The 14,357-nt window shown below is 37.4% G+C and overlaps 1 protein-coding gene across 12 annotated transcripts in view; it reads left to right on the top strand.

Moving 5' to 3' along the window:
- Positions 1 to 13,921, top strand: part of RNASEH2B (ribonuclease H2 subunit B) — a 99,074-nt gene extending 85,153 nt beyond the window's left edge. For 3 of the 12 annotated variants that reach the window (XM_073795142.1, XM_019936641.3, XM_033843442.2), the window contains one exon: positions 2,158 to 2,590. In XM_073795142.1, the coding sequence (XP_073651243.1) occupies positions 2,158 to 2,274 (117 nt within the window). In that variant the 3' untranslated portion in view covers positions 2,275 to 2,590. Of the gene's footprint in view, positions 1 to 2,157; positions 2,591 to 4,313; positions 4,341 to 7,566; positions 7,682 to 11,006; positions 11,109 to 13,133 lie in introns of those variants that run through there. The other 9 variants (XR_004522998.2, XR_004522995.2, XR_004522999.2 and 6 more) reach the window with 5 other exon arrangements.
- Positions 13,922 to 14,357: the final 436 nt, after the last annotated feature.

The following is a 14,357-nucleotide window of genomic DNA, read 5'->3' as shown; positions in this document are numbered from 1 at the left end:
AGAGTGATAGGATGGGGCAGAGGAAGGGGCTCCAAAGGTAATTTTTTGTCGACTCTACTGCCCAGTAGCTTGCCAGAAATTATGACAGTGACAACAATTATTAACAACTCCATAATTCAGCAACCACCCCAGCAAGTATTTTCATAACATTTCTTACTGATTTATCCTATACATCATCATCATATATATATATATATACACATACACATATAGTTTGGGGTTCTGCCTTTTTCATTTAGCTCTATATTGTGAAAATGTTCATGTCATTAAGCTTTCTTTGAAAAATTATTAATGGTTTTGTGATATTCAGTCACGTGTTATTTTATTTCACCACAGGGAATATAGGCTATTTAATCATTCTCCTATTTTTGGACACATAGGTTACTTCTGCTTTTTTGTTTTTGTTTTAATGAGGTGATAAACATTCTCATTTATAGTCTGCATCTCTATTTCATTAGACACAATTTAAAACTAAGAGTAAAGGCTTAGAAAACATGAACTCTTTCCATGATTACTGGTATACATATATATAGCTAAAATGCTTTCCAAAAGTGTAGCAGAAATTTGTACTCCCAGCCGTTATTGCTGATGAGTGTTCATCTCACATTCTTGACAACATCAAGTATTATTTTTATTCTTGAAAAATTTGCCTAAGTAGGCTACTTGAGGTAGAAAGGTTGTTTTTCCAAATGCTTATTGCCTATCTGCATTTTTGCAAATTGTCAGTTCATGTTTCTTGCCTGTTTTTATATTGGGATAGTAATGTTCTTCTTGTTGATTTGTAAGAGCTCATTCTAAATTCAGGCTATTAACACTTTTCATGACATATAGGGTACAGATAATTTTCCAGTTTGTTTAGGCTTTCCATTTGACTTTTGAACTATTTTAAGTTTATCTGAGGATTAAATATGGAAGTTTTTTATGATTTTCTCGTTATTTTTATGCTTAGAAAGACCTTGCCTTGCCCCAAGATAGGTTAACTTCCACCTAGATTTTAAGAACACTTACTCTCCATAGATTTAATGTTTTCTGAAAATTGTGTTCTTTAATCTACATGTAATTTATCAGGGCATGGGCTATCAGGGGATAATTCAACTTGAGATTTGGCTAAAATAGCTGGTTATCTCAGTGCCTTCTGTAAGCAGGGACATTTTCGAGTTTCTCTGTGAGGAGTATTTCTGCCCCACCCTTCTAAGTGCTGCTTCCCATTGTATCCACTTGGGCACCGCACCAGTGAGATAAGAGGTTGGACCAGGATGTCAGTTAATTGCAGGGGATGGAGGATAACTTGTCTCAGAGACTGTCACTTTTCCCCATCCAGCCAAAATATAAGCCTACTAAATTATAAGTGACAGAATGTAAAAAGCAAATTTTTAGGGATCATATATTGACTGTGCCCTTAACAGATACCTTGGCAATGGCTCTGTCTCACAGTTCCCAGAGAGACAGATGATTTTTTCTTTGCTGATTCCCATCATTTATGCTTTTGCTGAACACTGAAGTAAAATCAGCTATTTCCCTTCTGCCAGTGCTTGTTATAGGACATGGCAAAACAAAACAAAACAAAAACAGTGACCAGGAAGAGAGAGAATTTTAAAAGGCAGAGCTATTTGGAGTCAGCTTTTTAGAAAGTATTTTTTTGTTGGAGGAAAAATGGGACAGCTATCCTGCTGGTCCTGGATGCTTTGCAATACAGGTTATCTTTTGAATATAATAGCTTTGTCCTTGGTTTCCCATAGAGCCTATGAATAAAATCAGATGGTAGATTGTTGTGAATTATTCATCATTTGGTAATACAAGGCTGTAATTCCTCCCTCTGACAATTGCTGCCTGTGTCAGTTCCATTGTTTGTGTTATTTCACTTAATACACCCTCCAGAATTATTTCCCCTAAAGTAAACCGTTGGTTGTAACATTCCACTCCTTAGAAGGCGGCAGTTTTGTCTCCTGCCTCTTTTAACATATTTTGTCTCTTAGATCTGAATTCTGAATAGAAATCAGAACTTTTAAAAAGAATCACTCCTTTATGAAGCATGTCAGCAGCAAATGCTTACCTCCCTTAACGAACCTTGAGACATGCATGGTCTTGTTTGATTTGCATGTATGACTTATAAATGTTACATTCATAACAATTTTTCTCTCTTATTTTCAATAACAGAAAAATAGCAAAATGACTGCAGCTCAGAAGGCTTTGGCTAAAGTTGACAAGAGTGGAATGAAAAGTATTGATTCCTTTTTTGGTGCAAAACATGTTAAAAAAATTGGAAAGATTTGAAACTTTGAAAATTAAATCAAGCAAAAATATTTGCCTTCTACATGTCCCATTTTCAGCCTTCCTCCATTCCACTGTACTTCCTAACCCTTAATTACCACCTTTTGAAAAAAAGTAGGAAGGGGGCAATTTTCAGATTCACTTGAACATTTCTTTGTGTTTGATTTTTGTGTTTTCCTGAACAAAATATAGGAAAGTAATTGTATAACTTCATGGCTTGTGGCCTTTGGAGTTTTGTTTGACATCATGAAAAGTAATCAAGTGAATAGAATTAACCTCTAGCATCACAATTTCCTCAATAAACTGATGTGTGACAATATTTGAGTGTATGCCTGTTATTTTATGCAACGTTGCACATGGTAGCTATAGCAATATGGTTTTCAATATACTGAGAGAAATATAACACAACTATCAGATAAACTACTACTTTTTAAAAACCTTTAGTTTTGGGTAAATCTTTTGTTTAATGTATTTTCTGTTTTATGAATACATGTTCTTTGCAGAAAATAGAGAAAAGTATAAAACAAAAATTATAATCTCCCGACTTTTCATTACCTGGAGGTAATATGGTGTATTTTCTTCTATAATAATTTTTAAAGGAATTATAATAGTAATTTTATAACCTTTTTTCTTGACATCATTTTGTGAGCATTTTCCCAGGCTACTCTTTTTCATAAATATACTTCTTTAATGACAGTAATTTTTAATTATTTGAGTATTTGATTATTTAATGATCATAGTCCTATTTTGGACATTTGTATTATTTTTAAACATTTGCTATTGGAAGAATCAGATTCTATGTAAATATTTGTCCGTATCTTTTATTGTTTTCTTAGAATGGATTTTTAGAAGTGGGCTTACTGATTAATAACTAAGTTTTTCAAATATATACTTTTGGGAATATATTTCACAGAAAGGTTATAGTATCTTGCACTCTAACAAATGATGGTATGAGTCCTTATCTTATTAGCTTTGAATAGTGTCTTTGCAAATAAGTGGAAAAAAGGCATGTTGGTGTGGTTTTAATTCACATTTTCCTGATTAATAATGTCGACTGAAAAAAACCCCACACAACCTGAAAGTTGAGAGTTATGTTTTATTCAGGGAACTTACAGAGGACTATAGCCTGGGAGGCAGCCTCTCAGATAGCTCTGAGGAACTGTTACAAAGAGGTAAGAGAGAAGCCAGGATATGTAGGAATTTTTGTTGAAAAAAAAAAAACATGCAGTCAAACATCAAAAGATTACTGCTAATCATACACACACAAAAAAAACCCCAGACATCTCAAGTTAATGAGTTTAGTGCTTTTCTGGGTATGGGAAGATGCAAGAATCTGGGCTCATTGAAATTACTCCTTTGATATGCATCTGAACCAGTATTCTGGTTCAGGGCCAGTATTCTGTTTTTCTCCATCCTGAATTCCCCTCAGGGCACACCGAGGTGGGGGGGGCGGGTGAGGGGAAGCTCTGCAGAGGCTGATGGCTTGATGGTGGGCAGCATTTGTTGTTTTCTGAAATGGCAGGCAACATTTTTTTGTCCACAGTAATAATATTGTTCATTTTTTCACATTTACCTATCATTTGCCACCTTATAGAGAATTATTTGTTTATGCCCTTTGTTAAATTATTGGAGTATCAGTATTTTTCTTATTGATTCTAAAAAGTATTTTATAACTTAAAGACATTCATTTTTGTCTACTGTGTTCATTGTAATTTTTTCCCCTTGGTTTGTAATTATTTTCTCACCTATTTATTTTTTCCATTAGATTTGTAGGATCATTTTTACAGGTTCTAAGAGTAAATTCTAATGGGTTTTACTGAGATTTTGAAAGACCCATAAATTATTTTGAGAAAAACACATCTTTACAAAAGTCAGTGTCCTTATTCAGGAATATGGTATTTGTCTATATTTACTAAAATCCTAATCATATCTTTCACTAACATTTGGTTCTTCATCTTCATGTAGGTTCTAGATACTTCTTTTTAGGAGTATCTCTAGGTATTCTTGTTGCTATTAATGAAATCTTTTTTTTTTTTTTTCAGTTATATCTCCTAACTGGCTATTTTGTGGTAAAGTATTACATTTTTATATATTTATCCTTTAAATAACTAATTTACTAAACTATTAATCTAAATTTTAAAATTTTATTCATATTGGGTTTTCAATGCATAATAAGGTAATCTTCGAAAAATCTGTGTGCAGTTCTTTCTGATAGTTATAGTAGCTCTTTTATATCATATTACATGGGTAAGACTATCTAGAACAGTATTGAAGAATAATATGTAATAGTAGTTATCTTTGCCTAATTTGTGATTTTATTAATGTGCGTTACCATCAGTTCTGACACTAGCTATTGTTAATGGGATAAAGAATATCTGTCTTTGGTATTTCCTTTTATACTTAGTTTCCTTAAAGTTTTAGTCATTGGTATTGGTTGTTATCAAATATCTTTTTGGCATCTCTTGTGCTGGTTGTAGAGTTTTTATCACAATTAAACTGTGCTTGAGTTCCTACACTAAACTCTACCTGGCAGTAGATAAAGGAGAGCATCATGGATGCTCCCTATCTGGTTTAACCATTGTCAAATCTAGTTCTCAACTAGGTTTTCTAGGCTTTTATTTAGAATGTTTGCATCTATATTCGAAAGCAATATTGCTATTAGGTCTTACTGTTAGAATTCAGCTGGCTTTCAATCTTTCCCAGTATTCTGGAAGGAAGAATTTTGCATAAGAACATTCTATTTCTGGAAACTTTTAAAGAACATCCGTGGTAAAACTGTCTGGCACTGAGCCTTCTTTTGTCTTCTTTAATCTGGAAAAATTTCTCACCTATTCCTTGTCTTACTTGACCTTGACATTTTTGAAGAGCACAGGCTGGTTATTTAGTCGAATGTTCCTCACTTTGAGTTTGCCTAATGTATCCTCTTGATTAGATCCAAGTTTTACCTTTTGGGCACCCACAGAAGTAATGCTGTGTCTTTCTTAGTGCACCATGTCAAGAGTCACATGACCCAGTACTAGGGATGTTAACTTTGATTGCTTGATTAAGGTGGTGTCCACCAGGTTTATCCACTGTAGAGTTATTATTTTTCTCTTTGTAATTAATAAGTGATTTGTGGGCAAATACTCTGGCACTTTTAAGTATCCTATTCCTCATTCAGCATTCACTCACAAGTTTTAAAATAAAACTGATGTTTTTTCCAACTCCATCATTTCTTTTATATTTATTTATTTTACATTTATATTTATTTACTTTGGCATTTTTCTAGAAGGAAGGGCTTTCCCTTCTCTACTTATTTATTCATTTATGAGCTTATATCATCATGCACTTGAAGGTTATTTTATCCAGTGATTTAAATTACATTATTCTGTTCCTCATATTGTCCCAGAAGGGCCAGTAGGAGTCCCTTCAAGCTGCCTACTGTATCTTTTTGTTATGTTTCATTCATTTTTAAATACTTCATTACTTCTTCTGCAAGAGGGTATTCCAGATTCTTCATGTATTTTCCGTGTCCAAGCCCTGGAATCAGCCTCTTTCCCAAGGAGCCAGGGTTCCCTTAGAGGAGAATGGTATTTAGAAACCAAGACCCAGGCAAGAGGTGTGCTTGCTGCCACTATCGATCTATGTGTGTGGTGTTTGTAGATTTCCTTTATCAGACTAAGGAAGTTCTTCTCAGTGAGAGTTTTAATCATGAATGGATATTGAATTTTGTCAAATAAGTTTTCTTCATCTATTGAGATGATCATGCAGTTTTCCTTTAGTAAAGGAATATATTTTAATATGTGAAGTATAATGATCGATTTTTGAATGTTGAACTTTATATTCCTGGGATAAACTCACTTGGTCTTTTCATATATAGTATTGTGTTTTATTTCCTAATATTTTATTAATGATTTTTTTAATCTCTGTTCATGAGGGATATTGGTCTGTAGTTTTCCTTATTTGTAATGATTTTGTCTAGTTTTGGTATCAGAGTAAAGCTGACTTTATTAAATGAGTTGGGAGTCTGTCATCACCCACTTTCTGAAAGCGTTTTTGTGAGATTAGTATTGTTTTTCCTTTTTATGTTGGACAGAATTCACTAGTGAAGCCATTTGGGCCTGGAATTTTTTTTTTTTCTGGGAAATTTTTTAGTTACTAGTTCAATTTCTATAATAGATGTAAAGCTATTCTAATTTTCTTCTTTTTCTTGTGCCAGTTTTAGTAATTTATGTCTTTCAAGAAATGTATCTTTCATCTAGTTGTCAAATTTATTGGTATAACTTGTTTCTTATATTTTTATTATCCTTTTTATGTCCGTGACTCTGTAGTGATATTCCTTCTTTCATACCTGATTTGGTTGTGTCTCTTCTTTGTTTTCTTGATTATTTTCATTAAATTTGGAAAATTTCTGGCCAGTATTTCTATAAATTTTCTGTTCTTCACCCACCCACCCCCTTTTCTCTTCACCCTCTTGGCTTCTGGGACTCCAGTTACATGTATGCTAGACTACTTGATGTCCCACAGGTCCTTTAACTTCTGTTCTTCTTCTTTATTTTCAATTTTACTTTGTCTTGTAGTGTTTTATTTTCTATAACCTCAGTGAATTTTTATTTCATATATTGGAATTTTCAGCTCTAGATGTTCCATTTGGCTCTTTTTTATATCTTCGCATTTCTCTCCTCATTGTGTTCTCCTTCAAGTAGTTCGTTAACAATAGCTGCTTAAATGTTCTTGTCTGCTAGTTCCAACATCTCTGACATTTCTGTGCCAATTTCTTTCTTTTCTTTTGTCTTTACTTTTTTACTTTGAAATAACTTTAGACTTATAGAAAAGTTGCAAAAACAGTAGAGAGTATACATATACCCTTCACTCAGCTTCCTCTAACCTTAACACCTTATATAACCAGTACAATTATGAAAAACAGGGACTTTACAATAACACAGTATTATTAACTAATCTACCCCCTTGTTTGAGTTTGATCTATTTTTACACTAATGTTTTTCCATTCCAGGGTCCAGTCCATCCTTCCACATTGCATTTAGTTAAGCATATCTCCTCTTTTCTGTAATGTGTCTCTCAGTCTTTCTTTATCTTTCCGTGACCTTGACACCTTGAGAGTACTGGTCAGTTATTTTGTGAAATGCCCCTCCATTTTTGAGATACCTTGAAATTGTGCTAATATCCTGTTTCTCGTGTGATCTTTTCATAATACTAATAACTGATGATACTAATAACAACAAATACTGTCTAGCATTTATGTGCTTGGCACTGTTCTGAGCACTTTACGTATAATAATTCATTTAATCCCCACAGCAGCTGTAGTTGTAAGGCAGGGTGCCATAGGAGCCAGGAGAGTGACACCCAACCCAAAGGGCAAAAGGATGAGAGAAAGGCTACTTAAACTTTTGAATTATCACCCCTGTTGAAGGTAAGCTACTTAACAGCAGGAACTCTGTGCTATTCACCTTGTGTCTTGCACAGAGTATGCAGTTGGTAGATGTTGGTACACACTGGATAGGTTGGGCACAAATGTTGACTCTGTACTATTCACCTTGTGTCTCGCACAGAGTATGCAGTTGGTAGATGTTGGTACACACTGGATAGGTTGGGCACAAATGTTGACTCTGTACTATTCACCTTGTGTCTCGCACAGTGTATGCAGTTGGTAGATGTTGGTACACACTGGATAGGTTGGGCACAAATGTTGGATAGGTTGAGTATTCTAACCAGTGTCCTCACTAATTAAGACTTGATCTTTTTATCCCAAGGGTCAAAGTCATGATCTTGATCTATCTTGGTCTTTCAAATTGTCTAAGCTATTACGACCTTCTTGTTGGTTCTTGAATATGCCGCACTGTTCCCATATCAGTGCCTTTGTGTGACTTGTTTATCTTTTATATCCTTCCTCCAGATCTTCACATGATTTGTTCCATCATGTCATTTCAAGCATCTCAAGCATCATTTTCTCAGAGATGCAATTCCTAATTCCTCACTTGCCTCCAATCCTCTCCCATCTTCCTGCCTCACCCTCTTCACAGAACCTTGCCTGACTAGGTCACAGTTATGTCCACAGCACCTAACATGGGGCAGCGCAGAGCAGGCCTTCTATAAAGGTATGAGGTAATCAATCGATCAATCAGTTAGTCTGTACCGGACACCTCAGGAAAGTGTTCTGCAGTACAAAATGGGGTTCCTTGACATTTTATGACTGAACTTTGGAATTCAAGTTTCATTCTGAGTGGTTTTCTGTGGTGCTCTTAGAGTTGAAGTTTAAGAACATATTCATAAACTCCTTGTAGAGGCTTAATAGAAATAGATATAATCTTTAATCTCTGGATAAAGGGCTGTGAATTTTCTTCTATCAGTTGATTAAACTTCACTTACTGTAGTCATTTTATCTGCGTCAGAACGTCTCAAGTTAGAATACATTGTTTACATATGTGCTGTTAATAAATTTGCTTTTACATGGCATTTAAAGATTATTCATATAAAGCCCATAACCTAAATTATTGAAGTTTGAGAGTATATGTGGTCCATATACTCCTTGTCTTCACAGAAGCTTTTATTTTTTTCCAGCTTTATAGAGGTATAATTGACAAATTAAATTGTATATATTTAAAGTGTACAATGTGATGTTTTGATACACAAAGATTGTGAAATGATTACCATAACCAAGCTCATTAACATATTTGTCACCTCACTTGTTTACCGTGTGTGTGTGTGTGTGTGTGTGTGTGTGTGTGTGTGTGAGATGAGAACACTGAAGATCTATTCTCTCAGCAAATTTCAAGTATACAATACAGTATTATTAACTACAGTCACTACACTGTACATTAGATTTCAGGAGCTTTAAATAGGAGCTCACATCATGACTTAGCTATAGATTAAATGGGAATCTGTGAAATCATCAATTTTGTTTTCTTCCATATTTGAGTTTACTTTTGATGTCAAGATGAAGATACTAATCCTACTTGCAATGTGCAGTGTTAACTAGGAGTTGAATAGTAGTTGAAGAGTGAAAAACTAAAGGTGTTACACCTACCTGCCAAGTGCTATTCTGGGGAATAATATTAGGAACAAATCAGTGTGGACTTTATATATATATACATGCACAATATACACAAATTGACACACATGTATATACACACACACTTAAATACAAATACATGCACATATACACATATGCACCCACAAACATACATACGTATATACACACATACACGTATATATCCTATCCTTCCTTCAAATTTAAAGAATTTCAAACTAGAGACTTTTTAGACTTTATTACCACAGGTACAGTACCAAACATTGGGGTAGCGCAGAAAACTCAGATCCTTTGGCACTTTGCTTATCTTACTTACATCATTTATCTTTTTGATTAATGTGCTGAGTTTGGGGAAAGTTTCAAAAGATTTCTGCAAACTCTAAAACCACTTGTGTACACACACAAGAGCCTCCATCATTTTCATCAAACCATTCGTATTTCTGAAACTGATCTCAGATTACCAACATCCTTTCCTTTTTTGTGCCTGGTTTATCTTCGATTTAAATCTTCCTTGTACTCTAGCTCTCAGGCTCTTTCATCTTCCAGGTTTGTGCTTCTCGGGTTCTGACTCCCAAAGAGATTCCCCTCCATCAGGTTTAATGTGGATGTCAAGGGGGACTGGGTTTCATCCGTTCAGGTCTATTTTTAGTGCGCCGCCCTCCACTCCCACGCTCCCGTTTCTCTTACTCTTACTCGGGGCTTTAGCCAGACACAAAGGCAATTTGGAAGTGAGAAGCTGAAATGTACCCATTTACACTTACTAAATGTACAGTGTTTATACTGCATGCAAACTTACGATGACAATAACAGTAAACAGATGAAAATGAAGTGAAAATGAGCAACCATGTTTCAAACGAAACTAAAAAGTTTACTTTTAAAAAGTAAAATAGTTGGTCTAAAAAGGCCAATTAATTTAAAGGAGCTGGATTTATACTTGGTTGTAGTCCTAATCCTGCCTTAACTCTGACCCATGGACAAACCACTAGCATGGCTGACCCACAGTGGTGTCTTCCGTGTGAGATGAGACTAGATCATTGGGTTGTTTGATGTCCTGCCCTGCGGTCACTGCTGCTTGGGGCGCCTCATCTCCTCCACCCCTGTGAGGCTATGCCCTTGATTAGCATCTGTGCTGTGCTCACCCCGCATCAGGCCCTCGTCTGAGCTCCTTGGGTGGATTCTCTCATCTGTTTGACTGGAAGCAAATACACCAACATGTTCACTCTGGCTATTGTGTTCATGTTATATATTTGTCTCTTTTCTTCATTTTCCATAGATTACATTACTTTGCAGTGGAAAGAACTGCAAAGAGCATAATTCTTAGAAAGTAATAACAAAGACTGGCAAAGTGCCTTGCAATTTTTAAGCACTTTTCCCATGAATTTATGTGTTTAAAATCCTTCCGGAAACCATGTGGCACAATTGGTATTATTTCCTCCATTTTACAGTTGAGAAGGGTAAGGTCATTTCATTTGCCCAAGGTCACACAGCTAGTAAACTCAGGACTTCCGACTGCCGGGCTCTCCGCACCAAATTAACTCCCTTCCCCAGAGGCCCTAACTTTGACTTGCGTTGCATCCTGGGAAGTCACCCCTTCACCAGATTTGAAAGACAGCCTCTTCACATAGGTTAAGATTGACTTTCTCTGTTCTTAAAGTTGATCTAACTTAACTAGCTGCCTTGTATCACGTATTTTTTTTTTCCCAAACAGCCCTTTCTCCAGGACTAATCCAAGATTTGGAGATCTCCAGAGTTAGCTGCATTATACAGTTGAACCTCTTGGTGGAAGGCAAGGAGCGCTGAGTCTAGGAAGGCAAGTGAAAGGCCATTTGTTAGTGTCCTTGGACGATGTCCACAGGCTTTGACCTCATCTGAATAAGGAAGCAATGGTTAGATTCGTGCACCTTTTGATACAGATTTATACACTCCTCCAGTTTATATACTTCGCAGGGTCGTTAGACTGATGGAAAGTACCTTATGTTTAATAGTACTGTACAGTTTTTACAGCAATCCTGTATCAGTAGTTAAATTAATCTTTACAGCAACCTTCTAAGGTAGACTGGAAGGGGGGTGTATCCCTGTTTCATAGATGGTCCAAGTGAGGACACCCAGACTGTGAGTGGCCAAGCCCGAGGCTGCCCTTCCACCCTCAAGCCCAGCCCTCTCTCTTTTTTGCCTCCCCAAGGTTCTTATCGTTGTGTATATAGCTTTATGGCCATTTCTCCTTCAGTAGTCTGTTTTAGTTGTGAATTTTATCCTAAGAAAGGAAAAATCAGATTTATTCTGTTTCATCTTTTTGCTCTATTCATAATGAATTCTGCAGGTCAATTTATCCTCAGCAGTGCTGAGCCAGAATGAAAGCTTCTACTTAGCTATTGCATTTGCATGCCAAGTCTTTAATTCAGCTGTCAGCTTTTTAGCATTTACTGTACTTTTGTTAATAAATGTTATTTTGATGGTCTCACACTAATCAAGCCTATTTGAGACAGGGAGGGGCGGAGGGAAGCACCGAATGTGATTTACAGAAGAATCAGAGCTTCTTTATGGATGTTAAGAGAATTGTTACCTTACACATGTGCTTTAATCAGAATGTGTAAAATTAAAGTTAGTCAAGTTATAAGTTCTTTCAAAAGAAAAAAGGAGCCAAGGAATAAGCTTAGATTCATTTATTCTTTTAAGAGCATATACTGAGCACCCGCTTTGTGCCAAATGTTGTTCTAGGCACTAGGAATGCAGCTGTCCACATGGCAAAAAATACCTGCCTTCGAGAAGTTTCTGCTCTGGGGGGCGGCTAGATGGAGTGTCAGATATTGCCGGGGGCTGTGGAAGAAGCTGAGCAGGGAAGTGGACAGAGTTCTGGTGAGGCGGCTGGTCAGGGAAGGTCTAACCTCTGTCACATCTTATCCACTTATGGCATAGAAGTCTGATTTCCATCAACTTCTTTTTTTTTGATACCTTATAGCTCCAGAGTAAATTGTTTGACTTTGTGATCAGTAAGAAACCAGCTTTCAATAATTACACTTGTTCCATGGCATTTTTCAGGAGGATATTAAGGACTACTACTTCCACCAGCAAGTCTATATTTATTTTTTATACATTGGATCTGCATAGGAAAAGAGAAGAAAACATGGTTTAAGGATTATTCACCTTAGAACTTTTTTTCATCTGTTTCTTGTATTATCATTTTTTTCCTAAAATGAGGGTATCTATTCCCTGAGTTTGGGCAAGCTTAACATTATTTTGTATTTCACTCCCTTTGAACACTGGAAGGAAAATGTGCGTCTCACCCACCTCCAGGAGCCTAACATTAGCCCTAGAATGAGGTCGCCCCAAAGGAAACCGCTTCCTTTGCCTGAGGGCTTCTCTTTTTTATTTATTTTTGGCTGCATTGGGTCTTCGTTGCTGTGCATGGGCTTTCTGTAGTTGCAGCGAGCAGGGGCCACTCTTCGATGTGGTGTGCAGGCTTCTCACTGCAGTGGCTTCTCTTGTTGTGGCCAGGCTTCAGTAGTTGTGGCATGTGGGCTCAGTAGTTGTGGTTTGCGGGCTCTAGAGCACAGGCTCAGTAGTTGTGGCGCGTTAGTTGCTCAACAGCATGTGGGATCTTCCCTGACCAGGGCTCGAACCCTTGTCCCCTGCATTGGCAGGTGGATTCTTAACCACTGTGCCACCAGGTAAGTCCCAAAGGCTTCTCTTTGAAGCACAAATGCACAGCTGCTGATCTCAGGACTAACCCAACCAGCCTTGCTTTTCTGTTCTGGAAGGTGCAGATGGTCCTCGGGATTGCAGGTGACTGCTTCTCCTCACCAGGATACAACATGTATTCTCCTTCTCTCCCTAGGTGGCAGCACAAAGACAGAAAAGGGACAAGTGACAACAGATCCACGCAAGACTTGGCTGCTTCTCACGTGATTTAAGACACTCCCAAAGGGCTAAACCTTTTTCTTCTGCACTTCCTAGAAAATCACCGACTGCCAAGAGATGTAAAGGACTAACCAGGAATGTTTTATTTCTGTGATCAATACCGCTAGTCCCTTCAGGCAGCAGCAACTCCCCCTGGAGGCGACTGGCATGGAACTAGAAAGCACCCCTAGTGTGATTCTGCCCTGAGGAATTCAAGCCATATCACCCCTCTGCCCCAGCCTACCCACCATAAAGGTATGGGTTTTTAACAGTCTGGTGCTTCAGATTTCAAAACATTGGGAGGAGACGGCTCATTGTGAAAATCGGGTCATTTCTTAAGCTGGACCCTGTTGGCCTGCTGTTTTCCTGGGGTCAGGACAGCACTTTTAGGTTTGCATGTGGTGACTATAAGTACTAGATTCCACACCAGAAGACTTGACAGACCGAGTTTCTACCCTTACTAAAAAAAAGAAAAAGGGGGAATTGCCAGGAGGACCAGGGGGAGTAGTCAGCACGTTCACTGCCATGGCAGGGGTTCAGTCCCTGGTCAGGGAGACAGGATCCGCAAGCTGCATGATGCAGCCCACCGCCCCCCCAAAAAGAAAAAAGAAAGCCTGCCCTCTCTTTACTCCTTATCAGTTTGGCAGCTTCTAGTTCATAACAATACCTGAACATGTGCATTTTATGGTGTGCCGGAGTTGTAAACATTGCTTCATTTTTAAAAGATTTGTCCAATGTGTGCATTATTGTAGTTATTTAGAGTGCGGGCATAAGATATGGGGGAAAGTTAGAAGTAGATGCCAAAAAGTAATTTAGCAGGGAATTCTGATGCATAGTGAAGACGTTTAGGGGGCGTAGGCAGGTTTTGTGCAGACAAGTCCAGGAGTTTGTGCTGACTCATCAGCTTGACCTGCAGGAGGATTCGGGTGGAAGCCACTCGGGTGATCTTCGTGCCTCCAACAGGACCCCAAACCTTCTCTTTGGGAAATAATTTTGTTTCTGAGTCTCTAACTAACTCCATCAGGTAAGTAGGTTCTGGAAAGTACTCTAATTTTTTACACACCTCCTTTCACACAGGGAAATTGTCTTTAATCTGTAGGACCTTTAACACTCCCACGCTTCCGTACCTGATCGTGTGGTGTAGTTGTAGTGAATCCTCGTC

The sequence above is a fragment of the Tursiops truncatus genome, chromosome 18, assembly GCF_011762595.2.
Source record: "Tursiops truncatus isolate mTurTru1 chromosome 18, mTurTru1.mat.Y, whole genome shotgun sequence".
NCBI classification, from domain to species: Eukaryota; Metazoa; Chordata; class Mammalia; order Artiodactyla; family Delphinidae; genus Tursiops; species Tursiops truncatus.
This window is presented reverse-complemented; position numbering and strand designations above follow the sequence as displayed.